Genomic DNA, 26,342 nt, shown 5'->3' with positions numbered 1-26,342 from the left:
CCAACACATAATTTGCATTCTCTAGATGAAGAAACTGAGGCCCAGAGAGGGGAAGGCCTTTGTTATGGTCTCAAAGTCTGGGGCTCACCCCATGACAGGCCCTCCCCTGGGAGGTACTGGGCTGGCTGGTGGGAGTGTGCTGGAGGCACCCATGGGAGCAAAAAGTGAGCTCTGGGAGGGGACAGGTCAGAGGACATGCTGGCACTGGACTTTAGCACTGAACAAGGGGTGGGGAAAGGAGATCCAGGTGGAGTAAAGGGTGAACCAAGGCCCAGAGGTGTGAAACCACCAGAAGTGACAGGGACTGGGACTGGCACTTGCGCCAGGGTGTGGGGTAGGACCAGGGTGTTCAAGGACAAGATTGAGAAGGGCCTTGATAAATGAGGACAAGGAGCTTGGTTCTTACCCCATGGGCTTGTAGGGGGCCACGCAGGGGCTGAGGGGAGCTGGACAAGCTTACTGAGGTGGCCAAGGGTACCCAAGACCAGCCTGGTGTTGGGCGTTGGGCAGTGGGCTGGGCCTGGTGTGCAGGGCCACAGCGCCACCTGGTGTCCATCACTCTCACTGCAGCGTAACCTTGCCTGGCTCTCCAACCTGGGAACCAGTGGGGCAGCCTCATCCCAGACACTCTCTGCCTTCTTCAAGAGCAGCCAGACTCTGTGGTCAAGGGCTTACATTCAGTGGTGTGCCAGGCCCCCGCTAGGCTCCTTGCCTGACCTCTCAGCTACAGCCTGTCTGGGTGTGAGGAGTCACAGACCCAGCCTAAAGCCAAGTTGAAACTAGAAGTGAACACTTTTTGATGAGGTCAGACACTCCTGATGGCTAGAGGAAGACTACAGAATTTGAAGTTATCAGACAAAGCCTTGAGCTGCACCAGCTGCAAGGTGAACTTGGGCAAGTGATATTCTCTTTGGGCCCTTCTCTCATCTTTATAAAACAGTGGTGAAATTCAGACATCCTTCCCTGTTATCACTTCTCATCCACGGGCTCACAACCATGCAAAGGAAACACATCCAGACCCCGCAGAGTTAAGCTCCAAGGGACCCAAAGTCTGGGGTCACTTCATGTTGGACGCATGTGCAGACCTGATTCAGGCACCACACAAATGCAGCAGGCAGAAATGAATTTATTGCATTAGAAAAAACACCAAAGAAAACCAGCAAACATCTCCGTCCTAGACACAGTTATTAGTTTGACTCAAGGGCATAAAGAAAACCCATAAAGAAAACCTAGATTTACTTCTGGGAGGGGGTGATGGTCTCATCCCTCCTCCTTCCCTATCTCTTTAAACCAATGGACCTCTAGGGAGGTGTCCGATACACTGTGCGATACAAGTACGTGACTCATTTCCCACTCTGCTTGCCTGTTCACATCCAGGTGGAGTTAGCTGGCCACAATGAGAATGCTCCTGAGGTGCTGGGACAGACAGAAATGTGAGGATGGGGGTGGGCAGTTGAAGCCTGAGCCTGAGTTTACACAGTTAGTGACACTGGGGCTCCCATCAGGGGAGGGAGAGCTTGCCTTGACATGGAGCTCTGGGAAAACTGCTCACTGATCCCTCGATCTCTCCCCACAAACCCTAGGGCACAGGCAATGGCACAAATGGCTGCTAGTATAAAAGGGGGTGCTGTTCAAGGACATGAGTGCCTCAAATTCTCTCAGGGGAGCTGCCCCTGGGCCTAAGGGTACCTGCTGGGAGAAGCAAACCAGCTGAAACTGGATCTGGGAGAGGAGAAAGAAAAAAAGGAGCTGTGATGCCCAGAACCCCCTGCATGGAGGGGAGACCCCAGGCAGAGGGATCTGAAGCAGGAGCCTGCAAGGCAGAGCCGGGCAAGGCAAGCTGGAAAAGGGGACAACACTGGTGGGAAACAGAGCACTGGCCAAGACCAACCTGCTACCCTCCCAGAAGAAACCCAGCCTGAGAAATTCTTTCTCTTTGGGCCCAGTTCTGCCAGTAGATCACCATTATACAATAGTCCCTGCTGGTTTCTGCTCTAATTTATTATTTCCATGCACATTGGCAAATCAGTGGGTCTTGAGAAGAATTAAACTTTCACTCATTTGGCCTGTAATCTTCAAGTTTCCAAATGTCACTTGACATCCCAGCTGGTCATGCCCCTGGTCAGGTCACAGGCAAACACTAAGGCAGAATGACATCTCCTCTAGCTGAGACTCTGATGATGCCAACTGCTATGGCTAATGGCAGATAGCAGCAGATGGGGCCAGAAGTGAGTAGCAGCTTTTTGGAGAGGAAAGGCCCCTGCTGCAGGCCAGACTTCCAGGAAGAAGCAACATAATTCAAGTCCGCGAGGTGGCAGGAAGTTGTGGCAGAAGGGGCCCAAGGATGTCAGAGCTGAGACTTGGGTACCTGGCAGCTCTGAGTCCCTTCTTCACACTCACTTTCCCAAAATCTAACTAATGGAGGTTCACATGAAGAGAGGGAATCTGAAAGTCTCTCTGGATTAGAGACTCCCAGACTGTTTCCTGCCTATAAACTGCTAGCAGCAAGTCATTAGGAAAATGCCCACTCATGCCCCAACCTGCTTTCCCTAAAGTCAGAATGACAACGGAAATAATCTGTGCCTTCAAAACACATTTAGGATAAGGGAAAGTCCCTATCAGAAATGATTCTAAATTTTCTTGCCACCTTGATTCCACATCATTTTATTTTTTTGAGATGGAGTCCCACTCTGTCACCCAGGCTGGAGTGCACTGGTACAATCTCGGCTCACTGCAATCTCCGCCTCCTGGGTTCAAGGGATTCTCCTGCCTCAGCCTCCCGAGTAGCTGGGTCTACAGGTATGTGCCACGGCGCCCAGCTAATTTTTGTATTTTTAGTAGAGACAGGGTTTCACCATGTTGGCCAGGCTGGTCTTGAACTCCTGACCTCAAGTGATCTGCCTGCCTCGGCCTCCCACAGTGCTGGGATTACAGGCATGAGCCACTGTGCCCGGCCTCACATCATTATTCTTTCCATATCAAAGGTATTTTCCAGCCAGGTGCTGTGGCTCACCCCTGTAATCCCAGCACTTTGGGAGGCTGAGGGAAGTGGATTACCTGAGGTCAGGAGTTCCAGACCAGCCTGGCCAACATGGCGAAAGCTGTCTCTACTGAAAATACAAAAATTAGCCTGGCGTGGTGGCACGCACCTATAATCCCAGCTACTCGGGAGGCCGAGGCAGGAGAACCGCTTAAACCCGGGAGGTGGAGGTTGCAGTGAGCCGAGATCACGCCACTGCACTCCAGCCTGGGTGACAGAGCTCTCAAAAAATAATAATAATTAAAAAAAGGTATTTTCTTAGAGCAGGGAATCCCGTCCCTTGGTCCCCAGCTGAATACTGCATACTGGTCTGGATGGTGGTTACAGAGACTGCAAATAACCTACATCATTACTTGTAGAAAAAAGGCCTGGGTCTCTGCTGCTCCAGCCCAGACCTCATCAACTATGACACATCAGCTATGCTGAGGAAAAGCAGCCTCGGAGGCACCAAGGCAGGTTTCCCAAAATTGATGGCAGAGGATTGGCAATCCATCTAGGTGGAAGGAGGAATGGCTTTATCCTGTTTTCTCCAGCCTGATACTTGCTGTTACTCCCTTGATCCTGAGGCAATGGCTGCTCCAGCACTGGCCTTGCTTGTGGTAAGGGAGGGAAGGTGAGGAGGGTTGTGGCTGAAGAGTTCACTTAGGTTGGGTTAGTCATCCTGAAACTGGTCCCATGTGCACCAAATCCTTTGGTTCATTTAACACTAGAGTAACTGTTTCCGGGTCACGGATGTTCTAAAACTCACCTGGGTCCCACAGGTGGTGGCAACTTGGGTAGAGCGTGAGTGTTCTCTGGAAAGAGTTCTAGGTTGGGGCTCCCGCAAACTGTGACTCTTGCTTTCTGTTTAAACAAAGCCCCTCCCTTTCTCCAGTGTGGTGGACGCTTAGGAAACAGCATCCGAAGTGAACTCACAGACAAGACAGCCTTAATAAATTAGTATAATACTATTAGAAGGGGTGGCATTTTGTTCTGTTTCTTAGCAGCATTGTCTACATGCGGCCTGACAGTCTCCTTCCCTGGGAAATTTAAAAAGCCGTCCCTTGGTTGTTAGCTCTGATGTAAAATTATAAAATAGAAATCTGGTAGGGTTTGTTTTGTTTAAAAAGGAAAAACCCTGGTGAGGCAGGGCGGTCCCAGGCAGTCCTGTTAGCTCTGGCCGTTGGGTCTGCCCACAGAGCTCCCTCCCGGAGGCTGGATCTGAATGGAGTCCAGGAGGGGCCGAAGTGCCTGTCCAAAGGGCCTGCAAGGAAACAGAGACACAAGAGGGGTGGGCTTTGGGATGTGGCCTGCTGTCACACACCCTGTGCTACCTACGGGTAGGGAGGAGGAGTGGGCGCTGGTGGCAGCAGCAGCACCGCCAGAGAAGGAAGGAGCACCTCGTCACCTTACTTAAGTTTCCCACCTGCCTCACACTCAAGTGTTCTTGGAGGACATCTCCGAAATAGCCTGCTCTGTGTTTTTATCCCCGGGATTCCCTCCTCAGGGCCTCACCTCTAGAGCCTGGTTAGCTGTGGTTTGAACAGGCTGGCTACATACAGGGAACTAGAATTTTGCTTTATGTGCTTGTGTCTTTAATTCTCGTGAGCAAGGAAAATATCAAATTGAAGCAAGGAAACTGAGGCAAAAGAAGAAGGATATGAAAAAGAAGACAAAAGTTAGGGGTGAGGACAGCACACAGTTGGATTTTTTCAGGAACAGAGGTCTGCCAGGGAGTACAGGGAATATTCAGAAAAAAGGACAAATGCAAGGTTACCAGTATTGATGCCTTTCTTTCACCCTGAGACAGAGTCTTGCTCTGTAGCCCAGAGCTGGAGTGCAATAGTGTGATCTCGGCTCACTGCAACCTCTGCCTCCTGGGTTCAAGCAATTCTCCTGCCTCAGCCTCCCAAGTAGCTGGGATTACAGGTGTGTGCCACCACAACTGGCTAATTTTTTTATTTTTAGTAGAGATGGGGTTTCACCATGTTGGCCAGGCTGGTCTCGAACTCCTGACCTAGTGATCTGCCTGCCTCGGCCTCCCAAAATGCTAGGAATTAAGGTCTGAGCCACCGCGCCCAGCCATTAATGCCTTTCTTTTTTGAGACGGAGTCTCGCTCTGCCGCCCAGGCTGGAGTGCAGTGGCCGGATCTCAGCTCACTGCAAGCTCCGCCTCCCCGGGTTCACACCATTCTCCTGCCTCAGCCTCCTGAGTAGTTGGGACTACAGGCGCCCGCCACCGCGCCCGGCTAGTTTTTTGTATTTTTTAGTAGAGACGGGGTTTCACCGTGTTAGCCAGGATGGTCTCGATCTCCTGACCTCGTGATCCGCCCGTCTCGGCCTCCCAAAGTGCTGGGATTACAGGCTTGAGCCACCGCGCCCGGCCCATTAATGCCTTTCTAAAGGGCTTTTAGTTTGCTCTCACAGTAACAGATGGAAAAAAACACTGCAAATACTGGAGTTTGGAGATTTTCCATGATTACGACAACCATAAATAAGGTTGCCCAAACACTTTTAAGTCACTGGCTTTTTCTTCAGTGGATACTGCTATTTTTGAAAACCATCTCCAAGTTCAAAGGAATGAAGTACTCCAAAGTATAGACAGATGAAACCTAGAAATATCAACCCTATTTCAGACAATTCCAGGAACTCCACCCATCAAATAATAACAGCAAGAACATTCTGGTTACTCCAGTTTGCTCAGGGCCCCATAACCTAGATCCCTCAGCAGAGCTGTGGGACTGCAAACTCATCGAATGATAGGAAGGCAGGGCCAGGGCTGGCGGACTGGGGCTCCTCACCAGCCTGCCACAGCAGCCTTGTTTCCTATGCAAGCTCTTCCTGGGAGGTTCTTCCTCAGGTATGAAAAACAGCCCACTTTGCTGGGCCTGCGAAACCTGCCAGGATCTCTGTTGAGTAAGGCCATAGTTCAGGAGAAACTGAGTCAGAATAAGCAAATAGACATGGTCCTGGAATGAGCAGAGGCTGCCTGAATGCAATCAATGGCAAGGGGATGGAGGAGGTGAGATGGCTATGGGGGTGTTGTGTCCTTTCGGGGTATACTGCCTGGATGATGGCCTGCAAGGCTCTTCCAAGGCTTGGGCCACATAAGGACAGAAGGGGCTGCAGAGTGTTCTTGAAGAAAACATCTGTTGAGGACTGACTGTGCTGTAATGCATGAGGGCAAGTAGAACATAGTCGTTGAGGGAGTCAAAGAGCTCATGGTGTAGTGGAAGACAGGCAAATCAACAGCTATAAAACAAGCTCCCCTACTATTTTTCTGACCCCCTCTCTGCTTGTCTAACATTGCATTTTAACTGGGTGCTTCTGGGGAGTGGTATGCCTCGAGCACAATGGGAAGGACAGACGCCAGAATTTTGTGCAAATACCGAAGCCAGTGTCAAGTGGGTTTCTAAGTTCTGTGGTTGCACTTAGGCCAGGGCAGAGCTGATCTAGCTCTGAGGATGGAGGTAACACAGGTGCGCATCAGTGGGTGGAGAGAATGGCAGCTTTCTGTGTTAGAACCTGCCATCAGGGCAGGCCCATCTGGTTGGGAGGGCAAATGGGGACCAGAGGAAGGGCACTGACCGTGAATGGGGATTTTCAAGGTTGGTCAAAGCACGGGCAGGGACAGAGGCCACACTTACGTGGAGAGAACTTCAGAGGGCAGGTCTGTGATGTAAGAAGGAATCTTCCGCCCAGTCAGGAACTGTGCCACTTCGTTGCTGAAGGTGTTACAGTTGTGTTCAAAGAGGTTGTAGGCCTCACCTCTGTACATTGAAAGGTTTGCAGAACATATATGAGAAACCAGCAAGCGTCTATGTGGAATAACTCAAGCTAGGCAGTGGAATGGTGAGCACAGTTCAATGTGAGGACTGCGATTTCCCCCCTCTCATCTGCCAGAAGCACTGCTTATTTGCCATTCTGGCCATTAATAACTGATTTTTAAGGGAAGGAGAAACTGAAAAGACATGGCTCCTCCACACTTTCAGGAGAATCTTTTTTTTTTTTTTTTTTTTTTTTTTGAGACGGAGTCTCACTCTGTCGCCCAGGCTGGAGTGCAGTGGCCGGATCTCAGCTCACTGCAAGCTCCGCCTCCCGGGTTTACGCCATTCTCCTGCCTCAGCCTCCCGAGTAGCTGGGACTACAGGCGCCCGCCGCCTCGCCCGGCTAGTTTTTTGTATTTTTTAGTAGAGACGGGGTTTCACCGTGTTAGCCAGGATGGTCTCGATCTCCTGACCTCGTGATCCGCCCGTCTCGGCCTCCCAAAGTGCTGGGATTACAGGCTTGAGCCACCGCGCCCGGCCTCAGGAGAATCTTTACATTCACAAAAGCAGAGCTCTGGTGTTAGAGTTTACCCCCTTACTCAAATCGACTAAAGCCTCTTTAAGAGAAAATCTGCCTGTTTGTATCTCATCCCAACCCTTCTGCAAACCCTGTTTTTCCTTCTGCAAACTTGGCCAATACAGGTTGAGAATAGCGCTTGCTGATTTTAATCAGAAGGAATGAAAAACCCTTATTTCCTCTAAAAATTTCAGCAGAAAGTATGCTTGAAGGAATATCTGTATCAGAACAACTTAGAGCTTTTTGTAGCATAACTGCCTTTTCTTCATGTTAATTCAGCAAAAAACTGGCCCAGGCCTTGTGCTGAGTGATAAGGATGATATGACATGACAGCTGCCTCCAGGGGTTATCTAGCTGGGGAGACAGACACAACTAACCACCACCCCTGTGTTCACTCACCGGAACAGGGACTCCCCCAGGGAGGACAGGTACTCCAGAAAGATTTCTTCTGTGACTTCTGTACTCCCCACGTCAACCACAGAGTCTGGGGGCCCAAGCAATGTCCCCCCCTAAAAAAGCCAACCCAAAGAAAGTCATTAAATTACCATCTCCACTGAATGTTTTAATGTGGCTTCCCACAGTAGACCACGAACACTGTTCTGACTTCACTTTTTTTTTTTTTTTGAGACAGAGTTTCTCCGGTCACCCAGGCTGGAGTGCAATCTCAGCTCACTGCAACCCCCGCCTCCTGGGTTCAAGTGATTCTCCTGCCTCAGCCTCCCAAGTAGCTGAGATTACAGGTGCCTGCCAACATGCCCAGCTAATTTTTAGTATTCTTAGTAGAGATGGGGTTTCACCATGTTGGTCAGGCTGGTCTCGAACTCCTGACCTTAAGTGATCCACCCACCTAGGCCTCTCAAAGTGCTGAGATTACAGGTGTGAGCTACCGCCCCTGGCCTGACTTCATATTTAACTTGCAGAGCACCCTGGGCAGATGAAGAATGCTATTAGCTATTTGTATCAGGGATGCAATGGCTTAGAAGCATGGGTGTCCAATCTTTTGGCTTCCCTGAGGTACACTGGAAGAAGAATTATCTTGGGCCACACACAAAATACACTAACACTAATGACAGCTGATGAGCTTAAAAAAAAAAAAAAAAAAAAAAAAAAGGCTGGGCGTGGTGGCTCATGCCTGTAATCCCAGCACTTTGGGAGGCTGAGGCAGGCAGATCATGAGGTCAGGAGATCGAGACCATCCTGGTTGACACAGTGAAACCCCGTCTCTACTAAAAGCATAAAAGATTAGCCAGGCATGGTGGTGGGCGCCTGTAGTCCCAGCTACTCGGGAGGCTGAGGCAGGAGAATGGTGTGAAGCCGGGAGATGGAGGTAGCAGTGAGCCGAGATCGTGCCACTGCACTCCAGCCTGGACAACAGAGCAAAACTCTGCCTCAAAACAAAAACAAAACCAAAACAAAAAACAAAGAAAAAACCCTCATGTTTTAAGAAACTTTACAAATTCATGTCGGGCCACATTCAAAGCTGTCCTGGGCCACATGTGGCCCGCAGGCTACAAGTTGGACAAGCCTGGCTTAGAGCTTTCTGGTGACTTTTCATTGCTATGTGCTAGCAGCATGGAAGTAGTCAGACTTCTTGTTTCTGGGGGGGCCCTGGGAAGCTGATTCTCTTGCAGCTCTGACTCCTGATGCTGTCCACTTATTTAGCTGAGAAAAAGAGAGAAACCCAGAATGTGAAGTCTACTTTTGTTCCCAGTATGTCTCATCATGAGGACAGAAGAGGACAATAGAAATGGCTCACACTTCATAGGCCACCTTTCCATGCCTATTTGCATAAAGTATGCAGCCAGTTTTTCTTATGACATACTTGATATCTCATGTAACACTGGAAAGATGAGAAGGACAGTGAGAAATCTGGCAGGCTGGCAGATATTTCCATAATTCAATTCTTTTTGGATCTGTGAGCCTAATCCAATGATGGTGATGGGGCAAGAGAGTTAATGGCTCCTGAAAGGCCTACAGAGAACCCTCAGCCATGTGGTTAACAGTCTGCCAGAGAAGACTGAAGGAGAGAGTGAGGTTGAGTGGGGAAACCAGCCACTGTGGAAGCAACGGGATCAGCAGGGAGAAGAAATCTGGGAAGGGATAACACTCCAGAATAGAGCTCCCTGAAAAGATCTTTTATTCATAGCTACTGAGCACCTCCTACATAGCTGACATTGTTCTGGGCACTGAGGAAAGCATGGTGAGGAAGGTAACTATGGTAGGCAGAGAACAATTCTCTCAGAGTTGTAAGAGACTAAAAGGTCACTCTGACCCTCTTATTCACTCATATAACAAATATGAATTGAGAACTTATTGTGAGTCAGGCCTCATGCTGGGCACTGGGGCTGTGGTGTGGACAACATAGATGAGATTCTTGCCCTTAAGAAGCTTAGTCTAGCAGGGAAGGGAGACTGAAAAATCCCATAACCAGTATATAATTATGAGCTGCAATTAAGAGCATGCTGGAAAAGTACAGAATGCCAGCGGTACATATGACAGGAGACCTTCCTGGCCTGAGGGGTCAGGGAAAACTTGCCTGAGAAAGTGACACAACTCAAATCTGAAGGATGGAGAGGTGTAACCAGGTGAAGGATTAAGAAGGTGTACTGATGTCAGAGTGCAGGTTTCAATGTCTAAGGTGTGTTCAAAGAATGAGAAGAGAGTGAAGGTTGGGAGGGAACAACCTGAAAGAGGCTGCCAGAGACAGAGTCTGAGACCAGATCAGGTAGGTCCTGGGAGGCCACGCTGAGCTTTCTGGCTTTTATTCCAAAAGCAATGGGAGAATTCTGGCTTATGCAGGGGATTGCTTGAGTCCAGGAGTTTGAGATCAGTCTGGGCAACATAGGAAGATCCTATCTCTACAAAAAATAGAAAAAAATAGCAGGGCGTGGTGGTGCTGAGTCCTAGCTACTTGGGAGGCTGAGGTGGGAGGATTCATTGAGCCTGGGAGGTGGAAGCTGCAGGAAGCAAGATTGCGCCACTGCATTTCCAGCCTGGATGACAGAGCAAGATCCTGTTTCAAAAAAAAAAAAAATCCTTCCTGCAGGATATAGCAAAAACAAACAACAACCACCACCACCACACAAACAAACACACAACCAAAATGAATGGCTGCTTGGCCACTGCTTCAGCACCTACTGTGACAACACTTGGATAACTGAAAGAAATTTTTGGAAAAGGCCAGGTGCTGTGGCTCACACCTGTAATCCCAGCACTTTGGGAGGCCGAGGCGGGTGAATCACGAGGTCAGGAGTTTGAGATCAGCCCAGTGAACATGCTGAAACACCGTATCTACTAAAATATACAAAAAATTAGCTGGGTGTAGTGAAGGGCGCCTGTAATCCCAGCTACTTGGGAGGCTGAGGCAGGAGAATGGCGTGAACCCAGGAGGCGGAGCTTGCAGTGAGCCGAGATGGCGCCATGCACTCCAGTTTGGGTGACAGAGTGAGACTCCGTCTCAAAAAAAAAAAGAAATGTTTGGAAAAGGGTGTGGGCTTTAGTGTCATAATCCTAGGTTCTAGGACTGGTGTCACTTATTGGCTGTAAGTTTGGGCAACTCTTGATGCTTCTCAGAGCCCTCATCATTCAGCTTAACATCAGTTGTGTTCCTAGGATGAGCCGGGCACTATGCAGGGGATGGAGATGGAAGGCCTCAGCTCACTTCCACAGTTCCCTGCAGAGAACCAGAAACGGCTCATTTCACCATAACACGCTCTCTGTGAGACAGAAGGACCCACACGTGCCATGGGAACAGAGAGGAGGGGAATTGGCTGGGGTGTCTGGGAAAGGTTTTCTTGAGCTGAGTCTTCAGGTGGCTTCAAGGAACAATGCCAGAGGTCCACAGTAGAAGCAAAGCTCCTGGTCTACAGGCGCCCCCAGGAACCTGAGACTGCAGGACAGAATGTAGGGGAAGACACTTACCGGGGGGCAGCTGGAGATACCACCACTGCCGAAGAAGAACTCATCCTTGTGCACAACTATGGATGTGTGCCTGTCACATAGAGAGAGACACAGTGAGCCAGAAAACTTAAACTTTGAGAAAAAGCAAACACCATAATGCAATGAGAATAATTTCTGCCCAAGGATAGGACTGTGGGGACCAGTCTTATAAAACCAGTCTTATAAAACCAACAAACCAAAGGTATGAATATGATAAATACCACAGATCAGGGGTTCTCCATCTTGGCACTATTGACATTTGAGGCTGGATAGTTCTTTGTTGTGCAGGGTTGTCCTGTGCATTCTAGGCTGTTCAGCATCCCTGCCTCTATCCACAAGATGCCAGTAGCATCCTCCTCCCTGTGTGACAACCAAAAATATCTCTGGACATGGCCAAATGTCCCAGGGTGAGAGAGCAAAAGAACTCGTGATGGAGAAGCACTGCTTTAGGGCTTGAAGATTTATAGCATGGAGAACTAGGTTTCATGCTGGAAGCCACAGACTAAAACCTGAAATGCATAGAGTGCTGCCTTATTTCAAAACTAGTCAAAGTAAGGAGACCCACCCAACTTACCAGATGCCTTCCAGTTGTTTCCCTGTGGAGAGAAGAAGAGATTTAGCCACTTGGGACTAGACTAAGTGGCCCCTCAGCCTCGGTAAATTCACTGTGTCACTCAAACCCAGGGTAACCTGTCATAAACCTCTTGAAGGACTTTCTAGGAATGCAACTCCCCTCCAGTAAGGTCTTTAGGTTGTGACAGAGTATGCTCTGTTAAGTAAGCTGAAAAGTACGAGAGTCTTTTATCAGAATGCAAGATTAAAAACACTGGTATAAAGGTACCCCAGTTTTATGTCTGCTATTCTTTCCTCTTTGGGGTCAATTCAGCTATGCCTTTTTAACTTCTCTGTCTCACGTACAGTAAGACTATATTAATACAATGAATGTTATTACTCATTTCTTCATTGACGCGAAATCCTTCAGAAACTGACAGGACAAAACTTTGCAAATGCTATCCATTTAAATAGTTAAGGCACTGTTATTTACCTCTATGTGCCAGAAACAATGTTAGGTGTGGAAATGCAAATAGGAACATATCACTTTCCTGCCTTTGAGAAGCTCAAAGTCAAATGGACTGAGATACACAATTAACTAAAACACAATGTTAATATGCTGTATCATAGTGGTAAAAATAAGGTGCTAAATATAATAAACTACTTTTGTGAGCTTCCATTACCAATGACAACTAAGGGAAGGGATGGACATTTCTGTGGGAGAGAACAAGACGTGAACATGCATGGCTGTGAAGTCTAAAGCCTGCAGGGCAGAGTGAAGAAAGGGTGCAGTGATGGTGCTAGCGGGAGGAGCGGCCAACAGGATGGCCAGCAAAGTGGGCAGGCCTGGACTCAAAGAGGCTGTGAGGCTGGAGAGTGCCTTGATCAGATCCATGTTCAGAAAAGATAACTGTAGTTGTGGGATAGCAGATGAATTGGAGGGAAGAGAGCAGAGTAAGCAAACCAGGGTAAGGAGGTCATCGCAAGAGTCCATGGGAGATACTCTACAGCAGTGCTCAGGATGCAGAGGAAGGGCAGTGAAAGATGCGGAGCGCCAGCAAACATGACTCACTCACCCCTGCTTATCACTTCACGTGGCGACATGGCGGATTACTGATTGCTAACTGCTACCTTCACTGTTTGCCCTGTGACTTTCTTTTTTTTAGAGACAGAGTCTCTCTGTCGCTCAGGCTGGAGTGAAGTGACGTGATCTCGGCTCACTGCAACCTCTGCCTCCCGGATTCAAGTGATTCTCATGCCTCAGCCTCCCAAGTAGCTGGGATTACAGGCATGAACCACTAAGCCCAGCTAATTTTTGTATTTTTAGTAGAGACAGGATTTTGCCATGTTGGCCAGGCTGGTCTCGAACTCCTCGCCTCAAGTGACCCACCTGCCTCGGCCTCCCAAAGTGCTAGGATTACAGGCGTGAGCCACCACATGCTTGGCATACCATCCTCAGAGATAGTTAAGGGGACCATATGGATTCAGATCCTGGGTTTTCCACTTCCTAGTGGTGGATCTTGGGCAAGTTTACCTAGCCTGTTTAAGTCTGTTTCTCTGATTCGGAGTTGCTGTGACTGGTAATAATAATGCATAGAAAGCTTCACAGTATATGATATACAGATGTTTGATAAATGGAGGTTCTTATTAGGTACGATGACCTCCTTGGGGAAAAGGGTAAAGACTTCCACAAGATAAAAGTAAGTTCTACTTCATACATGGCACGGTGGCCCACCCCTGTAATCCCAGCACTTTGGGAGGCCAAGGCAGGCGGATCACTTGAAGCCAGGACTTTGAGACCAGCCTGGCCAAAAGAGAAACCCTGTCTTTACAAAAAAAAAAAAAAAAAACCTCACTGGGTGTGGTGGCATGAACCTGTAGTCCCAGATACTCAGGAGGCTGAGGCACGAGAATCGCTTGAACTTGGGAGGCAGAGGTTGCAGTGAACTGAGATTGCGCCACTGTACTCCAGCCTGGGCAACAGAGTGAGACCCTGTCTCACATAAAATAAAAAATAGGCCCGGTGTGGTGGCTCACGCCTGTAATCCCAGTACTTTGGGAGGCCGAGGAGGGCGGATCACCTGAGGTCATGAGTTTGAGACCAGCATGGTCAACAACCCCGTTTCTATGAAAAATACAAAATTAGCCGGGCATGGTAGTGCATGCCTGTAGTCCCAGCTACTCAGGAAGCTGAGGCAGGAGAATCGCCTAAACCGAGAGGGCAGAGGTTGCAGTGAGCCGAGATTGCAGTGAGCCGAGATTGCGCCACTGCACTCTAGCCTGGGCTACAAGAGCGAAACTCTGTCTCAAAAAAAAAAAAAAAGAGTAGGTTAAGGGAGTTTCAGGGATGGTCAGGGTGGGCCTCTTTGAGAACGCGACATTTGAGTGAATTTTTTTTTTTTTTTGGAGACAGGGTCTTGCTGTGTTACTCAGGCTGGAGTACAGTAGCGTGATCAGAGCTCACTGCAGCCTTGACCTCCCAGGCTCAAGTGATCCTCCCACTTTAGCTTCTCAGTTGCTGAGACTATATGTGTACCACCCAGGCCTAGCTAATTTTTTTTTTTTTTTTTTGAGACGGGGTCTCCCTACATTGTCAAGCCTGGACTTGAACTCCTTGGCTCAAGAGATCCTCCCACTTCCAGGTGTGAGCCACCACACCCAGCTTTGAGCCAAGATTTAAAAGAGACAAGAGAAAGAGGGATGCAGGGGCAACGACATGCCAGGTTTATCTGAAGGCCTGTAAGGATGCCAGTGAAGCTAGAATGGGTGAGGAGGGGAAGTAGAAGATGACCAGAGGTAATGGAGGACCAGATCACAGAGAACACTGCAGAGGCTGAGAACACTAAGCCTGAGTTGTCCAATATGGTAGCCACTGACCACATGTGGCTATTTAAATTAAATAAATGCACAAATTCAGTCCCTCGGTTCCACTAACCACATTTTACGTATTCAATAGCCACATGTGACTAGTGGTTACTTATTGGACAGTACAGATCTAGAACATTGCCATCACTGCAGAAAGTTCTATCGGATGCGCTGTTTAAACTATAGTTTCCTATTCTGTAAAAAAAGCATAACAACAGTGCCTGCCTCATAACATTTCCAGGATTAAAAGAGACGATACATGACACATGCCTAGCACAGGGTCTGGGACATAATACATGCCCAATAAAGGCCAACTCATTTCTTCTAGGGTTTGTAACTTGAAAAGTTTATAGCTGTTCTCATAGTACCTTGGTATTGAAACTATTCATGTGTCCTTCTCCCCAGTTAGACCACAGTTGCCTCAATAACCAGGACAGTTTTCTTATGCATCTTTGTAACTCCAGCACCTAGCAAAGGACCTGGACCTGAGATGTGACATGAACATCTGTTGAGATGAGCTGTTCTGTTTAGTTAGCTTTGTTGGTTGACACACAGTGCTATTGAGGACAAAGTTCCTAACCCCAATCTGGGCTGCCTGGCTTGTTATTGAAATGACTCAGCCACCCTGGCACACTGCACTCCCGGTCTACTGCTGTCCTCTCAGATGCACATGCTCACTGACCCAGGAGTACAGCTGGCAGGTAGGGATGCATCATCAGCTCAAACCCATTCCTGCTCAACAGAGTTTTGGAGAGGGGCCTCAGTTATTTCACACCTGAAAAACAACTCAAAAGTTGCATGATACAAACCCTACTTTATTCTCCTTTATATCCTTTGTATCATCACTAAATTTGCCTGTAAGCTACACACCACACTTCCTATTCAACTGCATCAAGGTACACTTAGGATCTCATCCATTCAGAGAGTGGAGATAGGGATTATAGAAAAAAGATTTCCTTATTTATTCATTCATTCTTTTTTTTTTTTTTCTGAGACGGAGTCTCGCTCTGTTGCCCAGGCTGGGGTGCTGCAGTGCAACCATGGCTCACTACAACTCCTGCCTCCAGGGTTCAAGCAATTCTCCTGCCTCAGCCTCCTGAGTAGCTGGGATTACAGGAACGCACCACCATGCCTGGATAATTTTTTGTATTCTTAGTAGAGACGGGGTTTCTCCATGCTGGCCAAACTGGTCTCAAACTCCCAACCTTGTGATCCACCCGCCTCGGCCTTCCAAAGTGCAGGGATTACAGGTGTGAACCACTGCACCCAACCTATTCATTCTTTCACTTATTCATCTACCAAATACTTGGTGCCAACAATAACATTAAAAATGAATTGAGTGAATTTATATCCTTTCTTTTTTTCTTTTGAGACAGAGTCTCGCTCTGTTTCCCAGGCTGGAGTGCAATGGTGCCATTTTGGCTCACTGCAACCTCCACCTCCCAGTTCAAGCAATTCTCCTGCCTCAGCCTCCCAAGTAGCTGGGATTACAGGTGTGCGCCACCATGCCTGGCTAATTTTTGTATTTTTAGTATAGACAGGGTTTCACTATGTTGGCTAGGCTGATCTCGAACTCCTGACCTCAAGTAATTTGCCCGCCTCGGCCTCTGGCCCAAAGTGCTGGGATTACAGGCGTGAGCTACTGCTGCACCCGGTCTACATCCTTTTTTTTTTTTTTCCTTTTGAGACGGAGTCTCACTCTGTCACCCAGGCTGAAGTGCAGTGGCGTGGTCTTGGGTCACTGCAACCTCCAACCTCTGAGTTCAAGTGATTCTCCTGCCTCAGCCTCCCAAGTAGCTGGAATTACAGGCACCTGTCACCACGCCCAGTTAATTTTTGTATTTTTAGTAGAGATGGGGTTTCACCATGTTGGCCAGGCTGGTCTTGAACTCCTGACCTCATGATCCACCTGCCTCGGGCTCCCAAAGTGTTGGGATTACAGGTGTGAGCCACTGTGACCGGCTACATCCTTTCTTAAAGTATTTCATAGTTATACTTGTTTTCTCTCTCTTTTATTTTTTATTTTTTTCTTTTGAGATGGAGTTTCCCTCCGTCGCCCAGGCTGGAGTGCAGTGGCCAGATCTCAGCTCACTACAAGCTCCGCCTCCTGGGTTTACAACATTCTCCTGCCTCAGCCTCGAGAATAGCTGGGACTACAGGTGCCCGCCACATTGCTCGGCTTTTTTTTTTTTTTTTTTTTTTTTTTTTGAGTCAGGGTCTCACTGTAGTGCTTAGGCTGGTTTTTAACTCCTGGGCTCAAGGATCCTCTTGCCTTGGCCTCCAAAGTGCTAGGCTCAGCCAATTATCCTTATTCTCATAACATCTTTAGGGGGTAAAGTAGAGCAAACATTTATTAACAGCATTTTACAAACAGGTAAATAAAGATGCACAGTTTGTCCAGCAGAAAAACAGAACAAAGCAAGATATAAAGATAAGCTTTTGGAGAATTTTGGGTAGAAGTGAAAGGTTTGCTGCTTTGCAGCCTACTCTTGCAAGGAAAAGGATGAGGGCCATGGTCCTGACATGATGCCAGGCATTGGAAAGTGAGACTGGATTGATACATGTATCTTTTCTTTTTAGAGACAGAGTCTTGCTCTGTCACCCAGGCTGGAGTGCAGTGGCGTGATCTCGGCTCACTGCAACCTCTGCCTCCTGGCGTCAAACAATTCTGGTGCCTCAGCCTCCTGAGTAGCTGGGATTACAGGCTCATGCCACCACACCTGGCTAATTTTTGTATTTTTAGTAGAGATGAGGTTTCACCATGTTGGCCAGGCTGGTTTCGAACTGGCCTCAAGTGATCTGCCTGCCTTGGCCTCCCAAAGTGCTGGGATTACAGGTGTGAACCACCACACCCGGTCTGGATTGATTTTAATGGTTTTTTAGTGGTAGTTTGAGATTGAATTAGAATACAAGGCCATTTTGGGACATGAATTAGGCTCTGGATATTTGCATACTGTAGAAATAGATTATTTTCCCACTAAGATTTCCTCAGCAAACTGGAGCATGGTGGGTCAGATACTTCATGTCTCCAAGCTTGTTGGTAAATCTAATGCATTCACTTTGTGGCCTATGAAGTATGAACATGGAAAACAAATGGAAGACATGGCTATCAGCCCTGTTTTTCAACATGAATAAGTCAGCCTTCTACTGATCATAAAAGTAAAGGAGAAAACACTCTATCCACCTCCTCACTGATTAAGATGGATGGAGTTGTGCAAACAGACATACAGGCTGGTTATAGATTTAAGCGGTCAGCATCTGTTATACTACCAGTGCTAAATAAATGTCTATTAATAAGCATAAACTGGATGATGGTGATGGGGTGCCAGGCTCAGGGGCCTCTATACAGGTAGCATTTTGTCTCAGATGGCAGGTAAAGAAATGCATTAGCTCATTGGTATAAATCAAATGTAGCCCCAGCTTACCTCACGATTCTTCCCCATGGTGATAAAGTGCTTTTAATTGGCAGTTTACCGGCAATATGAAAGGCTTAATATAAAGTTGTTTTTTTTTTTTGAGACGAGTTTCACTATTGTTGCCCAGGCTGGAGTGCAATGGCACAATCTTGGCTCACTGCAACCTCCGCCTCCTGGGTTCAAGCAATTCTCCTGCCTCAGCCTCCCGAGTATCTGGGATTACAGGCTTGCGCCACCATGCCCGGCCAATTTTGTATTTTTAGTAGAGATGGGGTTTTTTCATGTTGGTCAGGCTGGTCTCGAATGCCCAGCCTCAGGTGATCCGCTTGCCTCGGCCTCCCAAAGTGCTGGGATTACAGGCATGAGCCAATGCACCCAGCCTGTGTAAAGTTAAAAAAAAAAAAAAAATCAGCTATTCTTTCTGGGACCACGGGATAAACATTAAATCTATGTGGGAAAAGGTAAAAGAAAACATTTGTATAATATAAGTGGGCCTTTATAGCCCATACGGTAAAAAATGCCTATTGGCAGGGGGGTTTGTTCCTCCTTTGGCTAGAGAAAGGTTATCACAAAATCCAAATGTGATGCATTATTAAAAACTAAAAGAGTGTTTTAATCTGCAAAAAAGGTAAATTTAGGCTGGGCATGGTGGCTCATGCCTGTAATCTCAGCCCTTTGGGAGGCTGAGGTGGGTGGGATTGCTTGAGCCCATGAGTTCAAGACCAGCCTAGGGAACATAGTGAGACCCCCATCTCTACAAAAAAATACAAAATTGAGCCAGGCATGGTAGCCTGTGCCTGTAGTCCCAGCTACTTGGGAGGCTGAGATGGGAGGATCGCTTGAGCCTGGAAAGTAGCAGGAGATGGAGGCTGCAGTGAGTCTTGATGGAGCCAGTGCACTCCAGCATGGGTTACAGAGCACCACCTTGTCTCCAAAAAAACAAGCAGCAGCAGCAGCTCATGACTGTAATCCCAACACTTTGGGAGGCCAAGGTGAGAGAATCACTTGAGGCCAGGAGTTTAAGACCAGCTTGGGCAAAATAATGGAACCCTGTCCCTACCAAAAAAAAAAAAAGCTCAGTATGGTGGCTCGTGCCTGTAATCCCAGCACTTTGGGAGGCTGCGGCAGGAGGACAGCTTAAGTCTAGGAGTTTGAGACCAGCCTGGGCAATATAGCAAGACCTCATCTCTATTAAATGAAGCTAAAAAAATCAGTCAGGCATGGTGGCATATGCCTGTCATCCCAGCTACTCAGAAGGCTTAGCAGGGAGGATAGCTTGAATCCCAGGAATTCGAGGTTATAGTGAACTATGATTGTGCCAAAAAAAAAAAAAAAGAAAGAAAGAAAGAAAGAAAGAAAAAGAAGGAAAGAAAGAAAATTTAGGCCCAGTGCGGTGGTTCACGCTTGTCATGCCAGCACTTTGGGAGGCCAAGGCAGGCGGATCACAAGGCCAGGAGATGGAGACCATCCTGCTGACACAGTGAAACCCTGTCTCTACTAAAAATTTAAAAATTAGCCAGGTGTGGTGGTGGGCGCCTGTAGTCCCAGCTACTTGGGAGGCTGAGGCAGGAGAATGGCGTGAACCCGGGAGGCGGAGCTTGCAGTGAGCTGAGATCGCACCACTGCACTCCAGCCTGGGCAACAGAGCGAGACTCTGTCTCAAAAGAAAAAAAAAAGAAAATTTATAAAAGCAGAATCACGCAGGGCCTTGTAAGCCATATTCCTTTCCATTTTGCCTTAAAGAAATGGCATGATTATTAAATTAATTCATTAGATGAGTATAAAACAGTGCACACAGTGAATAATAAAAATCTAAAACAAAGCACAATAGATGGCATTAAAACATAAAAAACCTCTCTCAGATTTGAATAAATTTTACTTAATCTTCAAGCTTAAGTTCAAGTCTCAATCATTTCTATAATCAATACTTACTGAACACCTGCTCCAACAGGCCACTGGGGACATAAAGGAAGGGGACAGAGTCCTTGCCCTCCAGGAGCTTCAGGCTCTTGCCGAAGCCTTTCTGACATTCCCAGCTCACCATGGCCTCTCTTATTTCAAGGCCTAACACATTTGCTGCACCACTCACTCACTTTGGCACCTAATCATAATCTGTTTTATATTGTTATCAAATGTTATATGTGTATATTCATTATTTATTTATTTATTTATTTATTTTGAGACGGAGTCTGGCTCTGTTGCCCAGGCTGGAGTGCAGTGGCCGGATCTCAGCTCACTGCAAGCCCCGCCTCCCGGGTTCACGCCATTCTCCTGCCTCAGCCTCCCGAATAGCTGGGAGTACAGGCGCCCGCCACCTCGCCCGGCTAATTTTTTTTGTATTTTAGTAGAGACGGGGTTTCACCGTGTTAGCCAGGATGGTCTCGATCTCCTGAACTCGTGATTCGCCCGTCTCGGCCTCCCAAAGTGCTGGGATTACAGGCCTGAGCCACCGCGCCCGGCCAATATTCATTATTTAAAGGAAAATAATATTTTAAGAAAAACTCCTGGGCTGGGCATGGTGGTTCATGCCTGTTCTTTGGGAGTGGGGTTTGTCAGCACTTTGGGAGGCTGAGGCGGGTGGATCACCTGAGGTCAGGAGTTCGAGACCAGTCGGACCAACATGGTGAAACCCAGTCTCTATTAAAAATACAAAAATTAGCTGGGCATGGTGGCACATGTCTGTAATCCCAGCTCCTTGGGAGGCTGAGGCAGAAGTGCTTGAACCCAGGAGGCGGAGGTTGCTGAGCCGAGATCATGCCATTGCACTCCAGCCTGGGCAACAAGAGTGACATTCTATCTCAAAAAAGAAAAACTCCTGGCCGGGCACAGTGGCTCACACCTGTAATCCCAGCACTTTGGGAGGCCGAGGCGGGTGGATCACAAGGTCAGGAGATCAAGATCATCCTGGCTAACACGGTGAAATCCCATTTCTACTAAAAATACAAAAAATTAGCCAGGCGTGGTGGTGCGCACCTGTAGTCCCAGCTACTCGGAGGCTGAGGCAGGAGAATGGCGTGAACCGGGAGGGGGAGCTTGCAGTGAGCCGAGATTGTTCCACTGCACTCCAGCCTGGGCAACAAAGCAAGACTCCATCTCGGAAAAAAAAAAAAAGAAAGAAAAACTCCTGGAGTTCACATCACATCTTTTTTTTTTTTTGAGACAGAGTCTCGCTGTGTCTCCCAGGCTGGAGTGCAGTGGCGTGATCTCGGCTCACTGCAAGCTCCGCCTCCCGGGTTCACGCCATTCTCCCGCCTCAGCCTCCCAAGTAGCTGGAACTACAGGCACCCGCCACCACGCCCGGCTAGTTTTTTGTATTTTTTGTAGAGACGGGGTTTCACCATGTTAGCCAGGATAGTCTCGATCTCCTGACCTCGTGATCCACCCGCCTCGGCCTCCCAAAGTGCTGGGATTACAGGCTTGAGCCACCGCGCCCGGCCGCACATCACATCTTTTATTTCATTACTATTTGTACTACAAAATGAAGTAAAGAATTGAGTATAGAGTAAAATCTCTAATATTCGTTAGAATGCATTCTGCCAAGAAATGTATATATTCTATGCCTCCAAATCTTTAAATCTGAAAAGAGTTTTGAAATGGGCTTGTAAAGAAAAATAAACGTGATGGATGCACACGAAACTTGAGATCAGAAAATAATCAACGAATACGAAGTACTTCTTACCACAATTAAAACACACACACACACACACACACACACACACACTTCTGTATGTACTCTGGCACAAAAAGAGGTCAAGAAATTTAAAGAGCAGCCAAAATTATTAAGAGGAGGAACTGAAGGACAATTATAATAGTTAATTATCTTAGGCAATCGGTGACTATGAAAAAAATGTGCAATCAGGCTATCTGATCAATTAGAACGATAAGGATAATTCTGGGACCATTTTTCATGGTGAATGAAGAACTGTAGAACAGTAATGCCTTCATGTGAGGCAATTCCAGGAGGCTGAAAACAGGACAGGGTAAAACTATGAAATTTACATTGCTTCAGAAAAGGGGAATTACCTTGGGCTTTATCTAGTGCAATCCTGAACTGCGTAGAGCTAGATTAGGTCTCCCAATGGAGAACTGACATAACTGAAGCCTGAGAGGGTACTGCGGATGAGATCACACGGATTTAATTTGGGAAAATGGAGGCTAAGAGGCATGATCATAAATCTAGATTGTAAGTGCCACATACACATTGAACCCAGCTTTTTTTCTCATCCAAACTTGAAACATTTGGCAAAGAATGCCTTTACAAACTTCAGGAAGGCATCTACTTTACTTCAATTATAAAGGAACATATTACACATTAGAGGTGGTATCTCAAAATGACTGAGAACGCGAGCTCTGGAAGTCAGACTGCCTGTGTTCATAACCCAGCTCTACCACCTAGCAGCTCTGTGACCTGGGGCAAATTCCTTAATACTCTACTTCTTGGGTTCCTCAATGGAGAAAATGGAGGCAATAACAGGACCTATCTCACAAAGCTGTGGTGAAGATTACAATGCATGCAAAGTACTCAGAAAAAAAGGGTCTGACACATGGTAAGCTCTCAATAAATACTGGCTATTAATATACTTCTAGAATTCATCATAAAAATCAGGAAACAAATTGATTTTTTAAAGGTTCAAATATATTTAGGAATGGGAAATCAATATATGGCTACTTATAGAACAGGGACATACCCAACTTCAAGACTAGTGATATCTGAATGGGATGAACCAGTAAGACCATGCCTATTTTCCTTAAGTTTTCAACTCTAGAAAGTAATGACTACTAGCTTTGCTAACTCTTTCTTCATTAATTTTGCAAAAGGTATAAAAGCAATATGGAAAAAAAAGGTAGAAAAGAAAGAAGTAGATTAGCAGACAAGGTGATTTCCTCAGATCAGAATCTGATGTGCCAAATGGGTGATGTTCCCATGATTGGCTGAGGTCTTCCAGGACTTCGCATCTTTATAAAAGGGTGGGGAGTGGGGAGGAGGCAGGTCTATTACTCCACCTTCAGTTATGGCACTTTCCCTTTCACCCACTACACTCCACAAAGGCCTTCTTTCAGTTCCAGTATCAGGCCAGACTCTTTACTGTCTCAGGGCTTTGGCAGGTTGATCTGTCTCCTACCTGGAACACTGTAACTCCCTTATTACCTTCCTGTGGCTAATTCTTCCTCATCCTAAATTCCCAGTATCAAAGTTACTACACTTGATACCCTTATTTAAAATACATCTCTTGGCTGGGTGCAGTGGCTCACACCTGTAATCCTAGCACTTTGGGAGGCTGAGGTGGGAGGATCACATGAGGTCAGGAGTTCAAGACCAGCCTGGCAAACATGGCGAAACCCTGTCTCTACTAAAAATATAAAAATTAGCCGGGTGTGGTGGCGTGCACCTGTAATTCCAGCTACTCTGGAGGCTGAGGCAGGAGAATCACTTGAATCTGGGAGGCAGAGGTTGCAGTGAGCTGAGATCACACCACTGTACTCCAGCCTGGGCAACAGAGCAAGACTCATCTCAAAAAAAAAAAAAAAAAAGGTCTCTCTTGTTATTTTCTATCACAGCACCCAGGGTGCTTCTGGTGCAGAAGGCACTTATGCAATTTGTAACTAATTATTTGTTTATGTATTTATTTTTAATGTCTCCCCCATTAGACAGCTCCATGATGGCAAAGAATATCTTTGTTCATTATATCAACCTCATTTACCTTAACACGTTGACTAGCATAGAGCGGATGCTCAATGAACATCTGCTGATCTGCTGAATGAATGAAATAATGACTCCTAAGGCCCCTTTCAGCTGCCCAATAATTATTAGGTAATAGGATAAAAAATACCCAGTGTAAAGGGGGAGGCTTTTACTTGGGGTATAAGAAATATTTGGTTCTTCACTATGATAAAAAAACAAGCAACTAAATAGCTCCATTCCAAGAAGTTTAGTTAAAACTTGACTGATGTGGGCCGGGCGTGGTGGCTCACACCTGTAATCCCAGCACTTTGGAAGGCTGAGGCGGGCGGATCACAAAGTCAGGAGATCAAGACCATCCTGGCTAACAAGGTGAAACCCCATCTCTACTAAAAATACAAAAAATTAGCCAGGCGTGGCGGCGGGCCCCTGCAGTCCCATCTACTCGGGAGGCTGAGGCAGGAGAATGGCGTGAACCCGGGAGGCGGAGCTTGCAGCGAGCAGAGATCGCGCCACTGCACTCCAGCCTGGACGACAGAGCGAGACTCCCTCTCAAAAAAAACAAAACAAAACTTGACTGATGTAATCTATTAATGAGTAACAGCTTCCTCAATGACTTTGTAAGTTTTGCTTTCAGATGTGCCTTATCATTTTAACAACTGGTTATCCAGGCCCAAACCCCTGTCAAATAATGGGTTGGCTACATAAGAATTAGTCGATAAGCTCATTAAAAATACAGATTTTTGGACCAAAACTCCAGGAGATTGATTTAGTATTTGTGAAGTAAAGCTCTAGAATCGATATAATTAAAACTTTTCTCATTTTAAATAGATATTGTGTGTATGTCATACACAGGTCTAGAGGTTAGAAACAGTGTATAGCAAAGCTTCTCTTCTACTCCTGTTTTCCTGGCATAAAGTTCCCCTTTCCATAAGCTACTGCTGTTATCAATTTCTTGTGTATCCTTTCGGATAATTATTTGCCTATGCAAGCACATATATATCCTCTGATTTACATATTTAAAGAGCTGTTCTACTCTTGTTTTTTCTAATCTCATTTAACAATATATGTTGGAAATGAAAGTATCTGCATTTTAAACAAGCACCCTAGATGATTTTGATGTGAAGCCAAATATAGAAACAACTCACAGGCCCATGGTTGTGAGATTAAGTTCAATTCACTACAACATATTAGAAACTCAAGGACATTGAAGGATGCTCTCAGAAGTAGCCTTGCTTACTTGACCTCTGCCCCCTCATCTTACAGAGATGAACTAAATAATTCGCCAATGTCTCCACAGAAGCCAGGAAAAATTAGCCATTCAAATGGATGCTGTCAGAGCTTCAATTTTCAATTATTGGAATTCTTTCCTGCTCATGATTACCCGAAGTTACAAACTTGACAATTCCTGTGTTACACAAGACATTCCTGTATTTAAGTTGAAATGAGGTGTGATCGTCACTGAATGAGGGCTGGTTTTTCTCCTGCCAGTTAAGTAGTTTAACGGAGCACAACCGAAATACTTTCTTTACTAATCCTTATTCACACAACCTCATCCAAACTTCCCCCAAAACTGCTTTCTTGCCATTTGAGCAAAAGCAATTAACTTAGAAACTGTGGGGAGAAGATTGCTTGGTGAATTCTGGAGTTCGGGGCTCCTCTTGTCCTGACTTGACCTACCTAGGGGGGGTTCCCTAGGCAGCTCTATCTCCCCCATCCCACTTACCCGCCGGACTGCATAGGGAGCTTACTTTTGGCACTGAGGCAAGGTTCTCCGAAGGCCACCCGACCTCCGCAGTGTCTCTGTCACCACGAGGGGCACCGCGCGGCAGGCATCCTCACCTTTCCTACACCGCGCCAAGGAGGCAGGAGTGCACCAGCCTACCCGAGCGAGGCAGGGAACCCGCTGGGATCCAGCGCTGGTTTACTCCACACCCCCGTCGAAGGGGCTCTCGAGGGTTCGGTTTCTGCCCGAGCCCCCTGAAAGGTGGAGGAATGACTCCTCCATCCCTTCCCCTTGAATTCAAACGTGAGGATGGTATCTGCGAGGCTAAAGCGGGGCTCAGAGGGCCCAAACCTCAGACCACTCTCTTCTCCACTCGGCTTTTCTTCCATCCTCTGGGCCATGTGTCTCCCCGTGAGTCGTGGCCCAAGTCTCCCCACCTCGGCCAGCCGCCACCCTCTGGTCTGGCTCCCGCCCTCCTGCCCACCTGGCCCCTTCCCCCTCACCCAGCATGATGGGGCTGAGCCGCCGGGCCAGGCCCTTGGACAGGTCGTACACGTAGAGCTTCACCGGATAGAGATTCGGCGGCTCCATTGGGACCCGTGGCGACGGCGGCCACGACGGCCCTCGGGCACCCGGCAGCGACTTGGACCTTCCCGTACCCGACGGGGGTGGGAAGCGGAGGGAGAGGGGGGGGACCGGGCCCGGGCCCGGGCTGAGGGGTGGGGGAGAGGCCGCCCTGCGCTGCTCGCGCCCCCACACCCGCTACCGGCAACGACTACTGTGAGGTGACAGAGAGCGGAC

At 47.4% G+C, this 26,342-nt stretch overlaps 2 protein-coding genes across 3 annotated transcripts in view; one reads left to right on the top strand and one right to left on the bottom strand.

Moving 5' to 3' along the window:
- Positions 1-26,342, top strand: part of XRCC6 (X-ray repair cross complementing 6) — a 65,657-nt gene that overhangs the window by 1,526 nt on the left and 37,789 nt on the right. The gene's annotated exons all lie outside the window — the stretch shown is intronic.
- DESI1 (desumoylating isopeptidase 1) lies at positions 1,107-26,342 on the bottom strand. 2 transcript variants are annotated; one of them, XM_005567143.4, is made up of 6 exons: positions 26,045-26,342; positions 11,877-11,898; positions 11,285-11,354; positions 7,763-7,872; positions 6,667-6,789; positions 1,107-4,283 (listed from the first exon to the last, which is right to left on the bottom strand). In XM_005567143.4, the coding sequence occupies exons 1-6, from the start codon at positions 26,130-26,132 to the stop codon at positions 4,190-4,192; spliced, it is 507 nt and encodes a 168-aa protein (XP_005567200.1). In that variant the 5' UTR covers positions 26,133-26,342; the 3' UTR covers positions 1,107-4,189. The 2 variants fall into 2 exon arrangements, with proteins under 2 accessions (XP_005567200.1, XP_015312619.1); XM_015457133.4 differs by lacking the exons at positions 11,877-11,898; positions 26,045-26,342 and adding an exon at positions 11,524-11,680.

Source organism: Macaca fascicularis, chromosome 10 (genome assembly GCF_037993035.2).
Source record: "Macaca fascicularis isolate 582-1 chromosome 10, T2T-MFA8v1.1".
Classification (NCBI taxonomy): Eukaryota; Metazoa; Chordata; class Mammalia; order Primates; family Cercopithecidae; genus Macaca; species Macaca fascicularis.
The sequence above is the reverse complement of the archived record's forward strand: the minus strand, read 5'-3'. Positions and strand labels throughout refer to the sequence as shown.